Source organism: Chenopodium album, chromosome 27, assembly GCF_948465745.1.
Source record: "Chenopodium album chromosome 27, dcCheAlbu1.1, whole genome shotgun sequence".
In the NCBI taxonomy this organism is placed as follows: domain Eukaryota; kingdom Viridiplantae; phylum Streptophyta; class Magnoliopsida; order Caryophyllales; family Amaranthaceae; genus Chenopodium; species Chenopodium album.
Genome location: NC_137860.1, coordinates 26,048,031 through 26,060,880, shown reverse-complemented (window position 1 = coordinate 26,060,880; position 12,850 = coordinate 26,048,031). Strand labels below are relative to the sequence as shown.

At 36.1% G+C, this 12,850-nt stretch overlaps 3 protein-coding genes across 3 annotated transcripts; 2 read left to right on the top strand and 1 right to left on the bottom strand.

Annotated features, from left to right (window-relative positions):
- Positions 1-339: 339 nt before the first annotated feature.
- Positions 340-2,652, bottom strand: LOC145619862 (uncharacterized). The gene is made up of 2 exons (XM_081674552.1): positions 1,491-2,652; positions 340-401 (listed from the first exon to the last, which is right to left on the bottom strand). Exons 1-2 carry the CDS (start codon positions 2,650-2,652, stop codon positions 340-342), a joined length of 1,224 nt encoding a protein of 407 aa, XP_081530678.1.
- Positions 2,653-3,806: 1,154 nt separating this feature from the next.
- On the top strand, positions 3,807-6,087 carry LOC145621422 (pentatricopeptide repeat-containing protein At3g49710-like). Its single transcript, XM_081676153.1, has one exon. It carries the CDS (start codon positions 3,807-3,809, stop codon positions 5,970-5,972), a length of 2,166 nt encoding a protein of 721 aa, XP_081532279.1. The 3' UTR covers positions 5,973-6,087.
- A 1,450-nt stretch (positions 6,088-7,537) lies between these two features.
- Positions 7,538-9,240, top strand: LOC145621572 (desmethylxanthohumol 6'-O-methyltransferase-like). The gene is made up of 2 exons (XM_081676295.1): positions 7,538-8,311; positions 8,781-9,240. Exons 1-2 carry the CDS (start codon positions 7,538-7,540, stop codon positions 9,078-9,080), a joined length of 1,074 nt encoding a protein of 357 aa, XP_081532421.1. The 3' UTR covers positions 9,081-9,240.
- Positions 9,241-12,850: the final 3,610 nt, after the last annotated feature.

Sequence of the window (12,850 nt, the reverse complement as noted above, 5' to 3'; positions counted from 1 at the left end):
CTCTTATTTAAATTTCTGAGTTTATTTTTGTAAATTCATGGTTCTGGTTGTGTTTGTGGTTGTTCTGAGTCCCTGTTTAAAAGTTGTGGGTTGAGTCCCTGTGGAATTGTTGGTTTTTGTTGGTACTATGCATTTTGGATACTATACTGTTTACTCTGTTATCTATCCCTGTGATACTGTTGGTTTAGGTGATACTATACTTGGTTCATACTATACTATGCATATGTACTTGGTTTTGAGTCCCTGTGGCTGTTGTTGTTGGCTCTTGTTATGTGTAAGAGTATGTTTGCAGTAGATGGGCATGGGAATGTCATATTGATGAATGATGATCAGTATTTACTATGTTGCCCTTAGTTTCTTGCTGTATGTTGTTCTAAGTCCCTTCACAGTTCTCAATGACTCTGAATTGAGAGAACATTATGTTGCCTTTGGTATCTTGTTTCTGTTAGTGCCCTCTAGTTGATGACATTTTCTGTCTTTTTGTGTACACCATATGATGAAGGGACTCATTTGAAGCATTGTTTCTTGTGATTGAATAGCTCCATCCTTGGTCTAATGGCCAGGATGTTGAGGTAACTTCACTGAGAAGCTATTTGATATATGCATACCCTATCTAATGGTTTTTAGGAATATGTACACAGTACACAAACATATCTTCAATGGCATTAATAGTCTTAGATAACAATGTGTACACAAAAACACATGAAACTGAGGCCCTAGATTCCATGACTGTCTTACATGTATTCCTTGTGATTAATCAAAATACACCTAACCTAAGCATTAGACATGTAAATGAAGCAAAAGCTAGTAAGATGGGTTGTATCATTACAGTAGGTGTCTTACCAGAAACTTGAAATACTAGGAAGGTTAGGTGTGGCAGTCTATGTGCATTCTTTGAGTCCCCATTTGTTTGTGGCTTCACTTCAGTCAGCATCCACTTCCATGTATGCTAGGGCTGAGCAAAACTACCCGAAAAACCGAAAACCCGAAAAACCGATCCGTAACCGTTCCGAAAATTAGGGTACCCGATCCAATAACCATAACGGTTCGGGTACCCGTTCCGATAATTTGTTATCGGGTATGGTTATGGGTATCATTTTAAAATTAACGGTTACCCGATCCGATCCGATAAGCATTTTTTTTGCTTTTTTTCCCTACTTAAATCTATTAATATAAATCTAAATTTTTACTTTACTTCATAATCACTTTATTATATCAATGATTAGTAATATTATTAATAATTTAGTCAAGATCATATGGTATTGTTGTTAATTAGTTGTAAATTATATCATAATAACTACGTAATTAAGTATAATTATCATTATTGGATATCTTATTGGGTACCCGATAACCGATCCGAAAATCCGGGTACCCGAAGTCCGGGTACCCGAACTTATCGGTTCCGGTTATGGGTATCAGTTTTAGTGATTTTGGTTATCGGGTACCCGAACCGTTAGTACTAACGGTACGGGTACCCGTCCCATGCTCACCCCTAATGTATGCTTCATCAGCTGCTGCATTTGGTGTTGGGATGAACATTGTGTCTAGAAAAGTAACTGCTTGTATTATGAGCTCCTTTGGTACATGTAGATGTTTGGGTAACACCCCTAGTCTGTCCAGCTTGTTCTTCTTCATGTGTGGTGGGGAGAAATTGTTGTTGCCTTCCTTTTCTAGAATTTTAATCATGACTGATTGGAGCGTCAGCCATATGAACTTGTTTGCCTTAGCATCAAATGCATTGTAGGCATTTATGACTTCTTTGATTAAGTCATCCAAAGTAGTGGGGAAGGCTTGATATTGTAGGGATTGAATAACCTTGAACAGCCCTAGGTCTAGCACATTCAAGTCAGGAGATTGTGCTGGTTGATAGACCATTTCTATGTTGAACCCTTGTGCATGGCATGCAGCAATAAATTCATCATCTTTGGGCACTTGATGAGGTCTGGCATTATCCCACTGAATTTTTACATGTTTAGACACACCCTCTGGCCACTGTGCATGTATTGCTGGAATTATATGGTCCATAAGCATTTCCCTGATTGCTTCCTTATTCACATTTTGCACTGCCTTTGTCTCCAATGTGCCTGCATCTCTGTTTTTACTCTTCTTTTTGGCCAATTGTTTCTGCACAAATGGAAAAATGCCATACTTTCCATCATGCAAAAGAGTCCCATCTCTTGCATATAGTGGTTTGCCAATCATTGCCATGAACATGGCCTTCACCTTGAACCTCTTTGATTGCTGACACCTGTAAGGATCCTCTTCCTTTGGCAGCAGATAAAATTTTCTAGTTTCAGGGTTCAAGTAGAACCACTTTTCATCAATGTGAATTGTGTCCTGCATGTCAACAAACTTTGGATTCCCTATTCTTGGTATTGGGTTTATTTGACTTAACACCCACTTCATTCTAGCCACCTTGTGGTTGGATGTTAGAGCTGGGTGGTTTGTGCTTGTGTGAGTTCTGAGTCTTCCTTTCTTCCTTAATCTGTGTATGGTTGAATGTGACACATGTAGTGCTCCAGCATAGCTTCTCTCTGTGGTCCTCTTGTAGAGTGGCACAGATTGAAGCCACTCATCTGAGTATTCTTTGGGTTTTGGCCCTGTTCTGCCTAGTTTCTTTGACCTGACATCAATGACATTCCCCTGTGCCATCTACTTCTTTATGTCCGCATTTAACCTTGACATTGTTGATCTGTGAATGTCAAATTGTCTTGCTAGTTGTGAAAGAAAACCTCTGGGCAGTTCCCCCCCTTGCATTTTGAGTAAAATTGCATCCACTAACTGCCTTTTTTGTTCCATGGTGAGGTCTCTCCTCTTCTCTCCATCCTGTATTTGTTGCTGATTGTTGACGGTTTGTGAATATGCCCATTCTGCAGCATACTCATCCTCTGAGTCAGTGCTTGTCCGTGATGATGCACTTGAATACCCATGATGTTCTTCACCAATTAACTGTTGTATTGAAAAAAATTGTTCTTCATCCATGAGCAGATACTAACCTTGATTTTTTTTAGGTGTTGGGATGGTGATGAAGTGGAGGATGCAACTTTTTGGCCGTGCTCAAACTGAACCAGCTTAAGGAAGAAGAAAAATCAATGACGCTGCCCCTAATTTAGCACTAATTAGGTTAGATGAAGTAGGTTTTGGGTAATTATGGTAGGATTAGTTTTAGGTTAGTGCTAACTTTTGAAAATTCAAGCTGAAATGTATTCATTAGGAGGGAGTAGAACTTCTTGATGTAAACCAGAAACAAAAAAAATTCTGGTTGCTTTTGAACCTTTTATAACCCCATTTGCTAGTGAAAAGTAAATGGAGGGAACAATTTGATGAAAATTTGGCAGAATTTGAAATTTGGTGAAAAATTGGGAGGGAAAAGTAAACCCTCCCAAAAATCAGCCATGTGAATAGTTTAAAAAGGGAATGGTCCCTTTCAATTCCCTCCTTTTTTAAAGTTAATCATATGGGATTAAAACTTGCTTTACTCCCTTAAAAGTTTTGACTTGGGAAGCGTGCTCACCCCCTTTGTTGCAAGAAATAAGAAACGGAGGGAGTAAAATTTTTGCCCGAATTAACTCCAACTCAGCTCGAATGTTAGACCTGAAACCGACCAACTTTTTAACCTGCCCTGTGATCATCATGTCTAATAAAATTGATAGCTCAATGAATCAATGTTTGTTGACTTTGAGAGTTTACAAAAGCAACTCAATTTCAAAACGTACACATGCTAGTTTTCTCTAGCTTGGTTCTAAAAAACTTGACCTTAACTATAACTATTATTATAATCAAAATCAATCAAAATTCAATTCTAGATGAACCAAAGTTCATGGAATAATCTCTACAACTTTTGCCAACTTCTGAAATCATGCATTGCTCAAAGAAATCTATTAACAGGCAAATCTCTTCATACCCTTTACATAAAATCTATAATCCCACCTTCAATCTATCTTTCCAATCACTTCATCATTCTTTACTCAAAATGCCGACGCATTTCTGCAGCGCGCAACACTTTCGACGCAACACCATACCCAAATGTCTTCTCCTACAATGCCATTATTGCTGCATATGTTAAAGAGGGTCAAACTCGGATTGCCCACCAACTGTTCGATGAAATTCCTGAACCAGATATTGTGTCTTTTAATACCCTTATTGCTGCCTATGCTGAACGAGGGGATACATGGTCTGCATTTAGACTTTTTGATAAGATTAGGGAAATGGGTGTTGATATGGATGGGTTTAGTTTATCTTCCATGATTTCGGCTTCGTGTAATGATGTTTCATTGATTAGAGGGTTGCATTGTTTGGTTGTTAAAGGAGGGTATGATGTTTTTTATGCGTCTGTTAATAATTCTCTTGTTAGTTGTTATAGTAAAAATGGGTTTTTGGAGGAGGCTAAGAGGGTGTTTTGTGAGATGAGTGGGAGGGAAGACGAGGTTTCGTGGAATGCTATGATCGTTGCGTATGGACAGCATAAGGAAGGAAAGAAAGCTCTTGAGATGTTTCAGGAGATGGTGAAGAGGAATATGTATGTTGATATGTATACTTTAGCTAGTGTACTGACTGCATTTACGAGCTTAGAGGATCAGTTTGGCGGTCTTCAGTTTCATGCTCAGCTGATCAAAATGGGTTTTTGTTCGAACCCACATGTTGGGAGTGGGCTGATTGACTTGTATTCTAAATGTGGGGGAAGTATGTCAGAATGCAGGAGAATATTTGAGGAAATCCCAGAGCCTGATTTGGTTCTGTGGAACACTATTATCTCTGGATATTCTCAGTTTGATGAATTATCTGAAGAGGCTGTTGCGTGTTTTAGAGACATGCTGCGAATTGGTCATCACCCAGATGATTGCAGCTTTGTTTGTGTCATTAGCGCATGCTCAACCTCGCGTTCCCCTTCACATGGAAAACAGATTCACTCATTAGCTTTGAAGTCTGACATACCATCAAATCGAATAGCTGTAAACAATGCTTTGGTAGCAATGTATGCGAAATGTGGAAATCTACATGATGCAAGGCGGTTGTTTGATAAGATGCCAGAGCATAATGTTGTCTCTATAAACACCATAATTGATGGTTATGCTCAGCATGGGTTTGGAAGCGATGCATTGCAGCTTTTCATTTGGATGCTTGAAACTGATTATACACCCACGAATATAACCTTCATATCTGTTCTTTCAGCATGTGCACACACAGGGAAAGTGGAGGAAGGCCAGAAATATTTTGACTTGATGAAGGAGAAATATGAGATTGTTCCTGAAGCAGAGCATTACTCTTGCATGATTGACATGCTGGGTCGGGCTGGGAAACTATGTGAAGCTGAGCAGCTGATTGAGTCAATGCCGTATAACCCAGGTTCTATTGGCTGGGCAGCTTTGCTTGGGGCCTCCAGAAAATATGGCAACATCAACTTAGCTATTAAGGCAGCCAATCAATACCTTCTGATGGATCCTTCAAATTCTACTCCATATGTCATGCTAGCAAACATGTATGCTGATGCTGAAAGATGGGAGGATTATGCAAAGGTCAGGAAGCTTATGCGAGATAAAAATCTTAGAAAGAAACCAGGTTGTAGTTGGATTGAAATAGACAAAAAGATTCACACTTTTGTTGCTGAAGATGCTTCACACCCTATGATAAGAGAAATATATGATTACTTAGAGGAGATACTATTAAAGATAAAGCATGCTGGTTATGTGCCAGATCTACGATGGGCATTAGTGAAGGATGATGGGGCAGGAGATGCAGAAAAGGAGAGGATGTTGGTTCATCACAGCGAAAAACTAGCAGTTGCATTTGGGCTTCTGTCAACTAAAGACGGAGATCCTATACTTGTAGGAAAGAACCTAAGAATATGCGGTGATTGTCATAATGCTATTAAGCTTATTTCTGCAGTCACCGGAAGGGAGATAACTGTCAGAGATACCCGAAGATTTCATTGCTTCAAGGATGGAAAATGCACATGCAACGATTACTGGTAGCACTTGCCAATATTGTTACCTTCTTGTTGTTTAGTATGATGGCACTTAATTTGAAATTTCTACAGCAACATTAATATTGGATTATAAGGAGAATCTTCTCTTATTGGCTGATATTGTGCCGGTTACTGATTTAAGGTAAAGATTGTTAACCAGTAACATAATTTATTTGAAATTTTACATAAGCAGATAGTTTTGACACATATAGGGGACACAAGCTTTAATTCTGTTTCATTTAAGTTGAAATGCAGACCCTTTCTTGCAGACATTCAAAAAAGAAAAATATAAATATCTTTTTAGCTTGCCTCGGCTTGCATTTTCTTTTTTCTTGTTGTCCATCTTCCTAGCCTTTGGAGTGTGAGTTTACTTGGCTGGCCAACATCAATTCAAGTGGGATTAATTATAATGAGCACTCTCTTCCAATTCAAGACTTCATTTTTGTCAGTTTGCTCTACTTTTACATGCTAACATGGTCCGAGGTTGTACTGAGAATTTCAGTGCTTTATAACCAAATTCTTCTTATTTTACTTCCAGTTGGCAACTCTTCAATGACCCATAGTCTCCTATAAATTAGCTGATTATGTGAACATTAATTTTGTTAAAAGATAATCATAAGTAGAATACTTGATGAATGAAGTCATGACATATAGGTTTTTGAGGATTAGCCCTCGAGAATTGATATGAAAGATTCCTGCTATCTTCGTATTCAGTTATTTTTGCGGTGTGGCAAACATTCTTGACGTAGTTTTGTGTTGACAGATATATGGAGATTGGGGAGCAAAAAGCTAACGGGCACTTCTGTGTGTTGTACTTGGAGATGAGTTAATTCTCATATTTCTAGCGAGTTCAATCACTATGATAGCATTATAGCATTGTTGGAGATATTGACAGGAGCTGCATGCCTACACTCATGTTTACAGCAGAAGGGGAAGTGAAGCAGGCTTATTGTAACAATATACGAAGTCTACCCTGGTTAGTTCCTTACTACTCTGGTGTGTTTACTAAGTAGAAAAAATATTTTATCCTCAGATTGCTTGCTAAGTTCAGTGGTGTGTTACCCATGAAACCTGTGAATATGTTATATGTTATATGTATTTTTAAAGATCACTGAAACTCTCAATTCTACATAGAAGAATAAATGAACTCAAAACGAGGTTCTTCAGTTTGCATTATCTTGAATAGAAATCAAAAACCTGATTTTTTTTTTCTTTTTTTTTTTTAGAACAATGAAAACCCTGATTATGTCAGCCTGTCAGGTGTAGTTACTGGATGGTCTACGAAAAATAAGTACATATATTAGAATTGAATGAATGTTTGAAAGTCTTCACTAATTAATAGGTTAGGTCTTGTAAGATGTTACTGATATTGGCACATTTAAGCTAACTAGTAACTTCTGTGCTTATCTTTAATAAATTTTGTTAAAGAGGAAGTAACTTGTGTGCTTCGAAATTGAAACGAATTTTGCTGTGAATTTTGAGTTTTATGAAAGTACGAATTTAGTTGATGGATATTGAGTTTTATGAAAACGAAATAAGGTATTGATAAATCCTTTCAGACAGTAGGAGAATATGTCCCAGGAGCATAATCCTGTTGTAGGCGAAGGACCTCTGGAGACATTAGTCAGAATTACTTTTGCATTTGTGGATTCCATGGCCCTTAAATGTATTGTGGAGCTTGGCATTGCTGACATCATCCATGCCCATGGCCATCCAATCAGTGTATCTGAAATTTGTGCCCATTTTAAATCCCACCCTCCCAATTTCAGGTGCCTGAAACGTGTCATGCAGATTTTGGTTCGTAGAGACATCTTCACCACAGTTGTTAACCCCACCGAATTGAGTGAAGATGGCACCCTTTATTGGTTAACACCAGCCTCTAGGCTACTGTTACGACATGATGATGATGATATAAGCTATGCTCCTATGATTCTTATGCAGAATCATCCTCAATTATTAGCTGCGATGCACCATGTCAGCTCTGCCATCAAAGAGGGTGGAATAGCGTTTGAGATGGCTCATGGACATCATATTTGGGAATTTTTATCTAGAGATCAAGAAGTTAATAGGGTGTTCCATGATGGGTTGGCATGTACAGCAAAGATTGGGTTCAGGGCTATCACATCACTGTATAAAGATGTATTTGCAGATGTTAAATCAGTTGTAGATGTAGGAGGGGGAACTGGTGCAGCTGTAAATGAGGTTGTAAAGGCCTTTCCTAATATCAGAGGCATCAACTTTGATCTGCCTCATGTTATTGCCATTGCTCCCAAGTATGACGGAGTTGCTCATGTTGAAGGTGATATGTTTGAGGCCATTCCTGATGCTGATGTTGCAATCTTGAAGGTAATTAACTAAAACTACTTCATATTTGTATATCAATATTTATTTTTTCTATAATTTGAGGATTGTATGGTGTTCAAGAAGGCTCACAGTCCTGCTTCCAATGCAATATATTTGTCATTTTGATCCAAAGTAGTAGCTGTTCTACATCAGTTTCACTTTATGACACCAATACAGAATTACAGACTTCTACAAACTAAATTAAATAAATCTCAAAGTATGTTGTTCGTTCTATTAATTGCTGTTGAAATGGCGTTTGTGAATCACCCAAATTGCTGCCTTTTTTTATTTGTTTGGTAGCAGAATCAGCAGATGTTCAGTGTACCTGACAGGTGAGCAAGCATCTACTGATTCGGGTGTGCTCATCTGTATAAATTCATATAATCTCAAAACATGTAATTGGATGTATTTATGAATGGCTTCATTATCAAGTATGTTTAACAATCTTTATTCTGTCATTCTGGTGTTGCAGTCAATTCTGCATGACTGGAACGATGAAGATTGTGTAAAGATCCTGAAGAACTGTCGAAAAGCAGTACCAGAAAAGACAGGAAAGCTGATATTGTTTGAATTAATACTTCATCAAGAGGGGGAAGAGTCAATGGAAGGCATATTACTTGCATCAGACTTAATAATGATCGCGCATACTGGCGGGGGTAAGGAAAGGACAGAGCCTGAATACAAATCTTTGCTACAAACTGCAGGATACCCTCGTTACAGACTACTCAGTAACCCTGGAATACCATCTATCATTGAAGCTTTTGTAGAATAAGTAACTACTAACTCTTTAGAGTTAGAGAATAAAAGGCTTCAATTACTTCATTATTTTTCTTAGAAACATTTCTCTTATGTATTGATTAGGTGATTTCTAATTTTCTACAACAGGTTTCTAATAAAACTTCACAGAAAATTCTGCCTAGCTTCACGTTGAAATAAACTGCATTTGAGTAAATTAATGAAATGTGATGTACTCCATATTGTTTTGTAAATTGTAATAGAGACTTTCTTTTTTAAAGTTTTCTTCTCTTTTGGCTGAAAAACTCAGAATTTTCTTCTCTTTTGATTACTGTTGTTGTGGTAAGTCTTCGTTCTAATCTTCACTGTTTTCATAAGTACAACATTTTACCAAAAATCATACTGTACTTACATAATTCAAAACTCGACATAAGGTGGTCTAATATTCTTCAAAAATAAAATTTTTAAATCTTAGATTGTTATTCATAGATATATATTGTGTTATCCATCAACTGTACAAGTGTAGTTCAAATGTTTGATTTGCTAAGGAATTAAGTGTACAACTAGCATGTAATGCAGTAACGTACATAAGCTAGTACTTGTATTAGGTAAAATTTTCAAAATAAATAATGCATGGTACTCTATAGTGTTTATTTCAGAGTACTCGTCAAAAAAAGAAAAAATTTCGGAGTATTTGTTCATTTCGGAGTTTAACAATTAATGGATTTTTTAAAAGTAAATCGTATGGAATTAAGGTGTTGATTGATTGATTGATAAATTAGTATAAAAACACGGTCAAATTTTGATTAGATCATATATACATACAAAGAATGGAGTAAAATCAGACAAGGCTTATGTATACTAAACAAAATTGAATCATACTTAAATTCATAAGTATAATTTTTGTATGCGGCTGGCCACATGGTGCGGCAGGGGTTACTTGTATGGTGTTACTTGTTTCTGGGTTACTTGTATGGGTGTTACTGGTTTTGTCAGGGGTTACTTGTAGGTGTTACCTGTATTCCGAAGTTACTTGTATGGGTGTTACTGGTTTTGGTCAGAGGTTACTTGTAGATATTACTTGTATTACGGGGTTACTTGTATTGGTGTTACTAGTTTTGGTCAGGGGTTACTTGTAGGGTGTTATTGGTTTGGTACGAGATTTTGGTCTAGGGCGGTTACTCAACCCATTCAAGTGTTCCATACAAGTAACCCCAGAATACAAGTAACATTCTACAAGTAACACCTACAAGTAACTCCAGAAACAAGTAACCCAGAATACAATTTTTTTTTTCAAGAGTTACTTGTACGATGTTACTGGTTTTGGTCAGGGGTTACTTGTAGGGTGGTACTGGTTTGGTATATATAGGGCATACGTACAAGCAACCCTTGAACAAGTAACTCATACAAGTAACCCATGCATACAAGTAACACTTATATAAGCTAGTAACGTAACTCATATAAGTAACCCTTGAATAATTAATCATACAAATAACCCCTGAATAAGTAACCCATACAAGTAACCCCTTAAAAAAAACAAGTAACCCCTAAAAAATACAAGTAATCGGTAACTCTTGAAAAAAATAAAACAAGTAACCCCTGAATGATACAAGTAACCCCTGAATAAGTAATTCATACAAGTAACTCTTGAAAAAAAAAATATAAGTAACCCCTAAATAAATAATTATACAAGTAACTCCTGAAAAAAAAAAAAAAAAAAAAAAAAAAAAAAAAAAAAAAAACAAACCTGAAAAATACAAGTAATCCTGACAATACCAGTAACTCCCATTATTTTTGCTGACTTGGCAGCAGGCCACACCATGTGGCCTGCTGCACCAAAAAGGCACTGAATTCATAATATATACTTTGATTTGTTTTAGAGGGAGCCCCAGTTAATCTCGGAAATTAACATTTCAGTTTATCTCCCCTCACAACTTTGTGCATTGAGTTCTGTGCCACTTTATTATTTTCATTTTATCATTTAAATAATAAAAGAAAATAAATAACTTGTGAAGTAACTCATTAGTTTTGCTAGTTTAAAAATGAGTTTTTTTTTTTTTAATATATAATTTGGTCAACTCGACCCAAATTCGGCCAAATTAAACCTGAAAAAATCTATATCGACCAAATAATTTCCTAGCGTCGTCTTTGATTATTCGAGTGTCATATGTATTTTAGTTTTATGGGTATAAAATATTGATAATTATGGGTATAAAATATTGATAACATATCTAATTTATTTTTAAGGATATAAAATATTTATTCAATATTACTTATCATAAAATTTCATACAATTACTGTGTATATAATAGAATTGATCATCTCGTCAAAAAAAAAAAAAAAAAAAAAAAAAAGAATTGATTTTTTTTTTGGTGTTCTACCCGGTTCACCCTTTGGGCTAATCCGGATTTGGGGTCAGTTCTGGGTGGTTAGGTTCCAGTTCCCTCCCAATTGTTGTTGCGGGGGATCGAACACAGGTCCTCCCTACCAAGTGTAGTTCCAATCACCACTAAACCAACATCCAATTGGTAGAAAAAAAGAATTGATACCATTCATAGAGATGTTAGTTTCTATTCCAAGAATTGATCACATGTACGAAGTGGGACCACTAATAGATTTCATTCAACTCCTCTGGCTATAGCGAATCCGATCCTGCTGAAGGTGTGAGTAGCTGTACGAACACCTATATCGTCAATCCTTGCGAATGTCTGAACTCAAAAAAAAAAAAAAAAAAAAAAAAAGTCTTTTCGAAAATAATTTATTTGAAGGGTTCGATTTGAGATTTTGAGGTTAAGTACAACCAAATAACCAATAACAACAAATTGTTTGCTAATTTGCCTCAATCCCATTTTTTTTAGCGATGAAAACTGTTGTAATATGGTGTCAAGCACGTGGAAGTTATTAAAGTCCACCTGTAACTCTGCAACACAAGTACACAACTAATTACTGCAACCTAACTTTAAAAAAAACTTATAAAAAAAATTGTTAAACCCAAATTAATTGAGATCTCTGTTTATAAAAATAAATAAATTAGCATGAGACAAAATATGATCAACAAAATCCCCGATCGAGTAGTGAAACATGTCTGCATAATCACGTGATTATGCTGATGTTGATCAATGTTTTTCTAATCAATAACTTTACTATAGTCAAACTTGAATAGTACAGTAGCTAATTAAATCCCTAATTTGCTTTGTGAAATGTGAATTTAGGACAAATCATACATATGAATGTCGCAATCAAAACTTTAAAAGGCGGTCGGATGTATTTTTTAAGGCAGGATTAGTTTAATACTTCTACAATTAAGTACTTGGTAAGAATCTAGAAAAATTCAGAGTGTTGAATACTTCATTTGCATATCTTAGAATATTTATTGCTTGATAAGATTATGTAGGTTTTATAATACTTGTATATTGCTAATCATATTCATGTAATATTTTTTTTTTGACGGGCATGTAATTATTACTACTCCGAGTATACTATTACATATTGAATTATTCATAGTGTTGATTTGTTGATCTACCCTTTTTTTCCTTCAACTTGATAGTGTGACTTCAAATTAGTGAATCACTCTCTCCGTTTTTAAATACTTGCTCCATTTCTCCATGCAGGAGAGAGTAAAAGTAGTGGAGAGAATTGGAGGAAATAGAATATATGTTGGGTTTATTAGGTGAAAGAAATTAATTAAATATTGTAAAACCTTTCCAAATAAGAAAATAGAGCAAATATTTAAAAACGGCCGCAAATAGAAATTGGAGCAAGAATTTAAAAACGGAGGGAGTACATATACTTGTATAGTTGTATGTA